This window comes from Austrofundulus limnaeus, unplaced genomic scaffold, assembly GCF_001266775.1.
Source record: "Austrofundulus limnaeus strain Quisiro unplaced genomic scaffold, Austrofundulus_limnaeus-1.0 Scaffold30, whole genome shotgun sequence".
Classification (NCBI taxonomy): Eukaryota; Metazoa; Chordata; class Actinopteri; order Cyprinodontiformes; family Rivulidae; genus Austrofundulus; species Austrofundulus limnaeus.
Window position 1 is genome coordinate 3,070,177 of NW_013952432.1, and position 2,317 is coordinate 3,072,493.

General features: G+C 37.8%; 1 protein-coding gene across 8 annotated transcripts in view; it reads right to left on the bottom strand.

Annotated features, from left to right (window-relative positions):
• Window positions 1-1,655, bottom strand: part of lrrfip2 (leucine rich repeat (in FLII) interacting protein 2) — a gene marked incomplete at its 3' end in the record, with an annotated part of 41,478 nt that extends 39,823 nt beyond the window's left edge. For 5 of the 8 annotated variants that reach the window (XM_014005446.1, XM_014005451.1, XM_014005448.1 and 2 more), the window contains 3 exon segments: window positions 254-381; window positions 949-982; window positions 1,479-1,655. In XM_014005446.1, coding sequence (XP_013860900.1) covers window positions 254-381; window positions 949-982 — 162 coding nt within the window. 8 annotated transcript variants of the gene reach the window in all.
• Between the last annotated feature and the right edge of the window lie 662 nt (window positions 1,656-2,317).

The window sequence follows — 2,317 nt, forward strand, 5'->3', positions numbered from 1 at the left end:
GTAAGTGTATTTAATTTAGTTATGTTAGTTATGATGGTTTAGTTATGATACAATACAATAAAATGTAAATACAATAAAAATTAAACCAAGATTTATAATAATTATCATTTTGATCCATACATTGGTAATGTCTGACTGGACCTCGTGTCTCTTTATGTTCAATAAATTGGGCCCCGAGGTCAAAAAGGTTAAGAACCTCTGATTTAGAGGAAACGTGATGTTTCACGASAGTCGTTTGACGCAGCACGCTCACCTCTCGTGCGATGCTGCTCAATGCCTCGTCCTCCGCCGAGAACCGATCTTTCAAAGGAGCGCGCTTCCGACCAGTGCCTTGTGTCCCCATGTTGGCGTCTGCAGCAGCTTCAGCTGGTCTGTGTGCGGCTGGACGAAACACAGACTTGTTACAGATACAGTTATATGCATCATGGCTGGTTTTATTTAATCAATAAAACATTGATTATTAGGTTCATTTTAGGAGCTGTGATCAGTCAGGCCATCAAAGGATGTTCTTGATTTGTTTGYCCAAAGTGTTAAAATAAGATCGATGCCAGAATGCACGTTTTTTTTTTCAACACGAAGATCATAAAGTCAAGGATGATTGGTGTATTAATGCTGTCCTCACTTTCAGTTCCTGTAACTGTGCATGCAAACACCACAATAACATCACTCTGGGGACATACARGCCTAAAAACTCCATTAGGGTTTTTCATCAACTGTTGTGGTCCCATAAAACAGCTTTAATGAGACAATAAGGCTTTAAACAMCAAAATAAACACGAATTTACTCATTTAAACAGCTCACGAAAAAATAATAAGACATGAATCAAAAGATAGGATAATTTGATTCCAACAAAATTAATTTAAATGACTTTACCCAGACAAGAAAAATCTTAAAATATCAACAGAAACAAACTCATCGTGATTACTTAATATTATTTTAATAACTTACAACAGGTCTCTAGATTGCTGAAAAGAGATGACATCTAAATGTTTTGGACAAACAACAGRAGAAATTAGTTAACTAAACAAATCMAGTTTAAACTTCAAACAGCYAATATTTGCAGATCAGTTCAGTTAGCACACAGTTATTTGTTTTACACACTCAATTAATATCTTGACAAATAAGACAATAACGAAATTAATGGATTTAAATCTTGACTAAAAGTTTCAGCTAGGCATATTTGCAGGTAACTCTGTGGTTAGCCACCTCTGATGCTAACTGCTATTTAGCGTTTCTTCTTTTAATAAAGACGCCTTGTCAAAYTCTTCCCCTGTCTTAAATCAGTCTAAAAACTCAAGAAGTATCCTGATAAGTTCTTCTGACAGCAGAGATCCCGGTTCTGAAACATTGTGGTGAAGCTACAAGTTAGCCTAGCCGTTAGCCTGATGGGTAGCTAAGTTAGCCGGGGATGCTAACCTCGACTCTCCCTGAGACGGACCGGTCCTCTCGGTTTCAAAGCTCCAGCTTTATCCCCTTACCTTCACGATACTTTTAATAAACTCGCAGCGACGCCGACAAGATGTTTGTCTTCTAACCTCCGGAGGTTCAGAGGGGAGCCATTCGCTTTCACCTCACGGACTGGAAGTGTTTTTGTCCCCACTGACAGCTGTCATCCAGTCCTTTCTTTCCACCGCTCTCTCCGCTGCGCTCCCGAGCTGAGAAGGACCCGGATGTTTGGAAAATTTAGGGCGTGATGCTGCCTTCACGGACACTCKGGAAATGTCAGCGTTATGTCCTTTTTAGGAATTCTTCATTACTCATGTCTTCCCTCACTTTCTGAGGGAGGAAATGAAAACAGCATGCATTTAGGGTCTGATAAGTAAGAAAAACTTTTAGGATAGCTATTACATTTTGTACTCAACTGTAATATTTGATTATTCATAATTGTTTCCTCCGTGCTTTACATTTACGTGTTTTAATAAACGTCACACAAAACCGCTAAACTAAATAAACTAATTTTAACCAGAGAAATTGCATTTCCTGCGAAAATGCTAGTGTGAATGCCTTTAGCTGAAAACTTTAGCTGAAAGCTGCTGAAGAAGCTGAAATTGAGCTGAACATGTTAAACATGAAAAGCTGAAGGAAGCAAAAAAAAAGGGCAGAAAAACAGTTAAAGGGAGCAAAAAGATGGCTGAATTAGCATAAAAAGCTAAAGGCTAAAATAGCTGAACATAGCAGAATGCAACTGTAAGAAGCATAAACAGCATAAATTAGCAGAAAAAAGTATAACAAAGCAGAAAAACACACGAATTGCAAAAAAGTAAAATTTTAGCTAATATAGCAGCAAAAAGCTAAAGTTAGCATAAAAAGCTAAAGG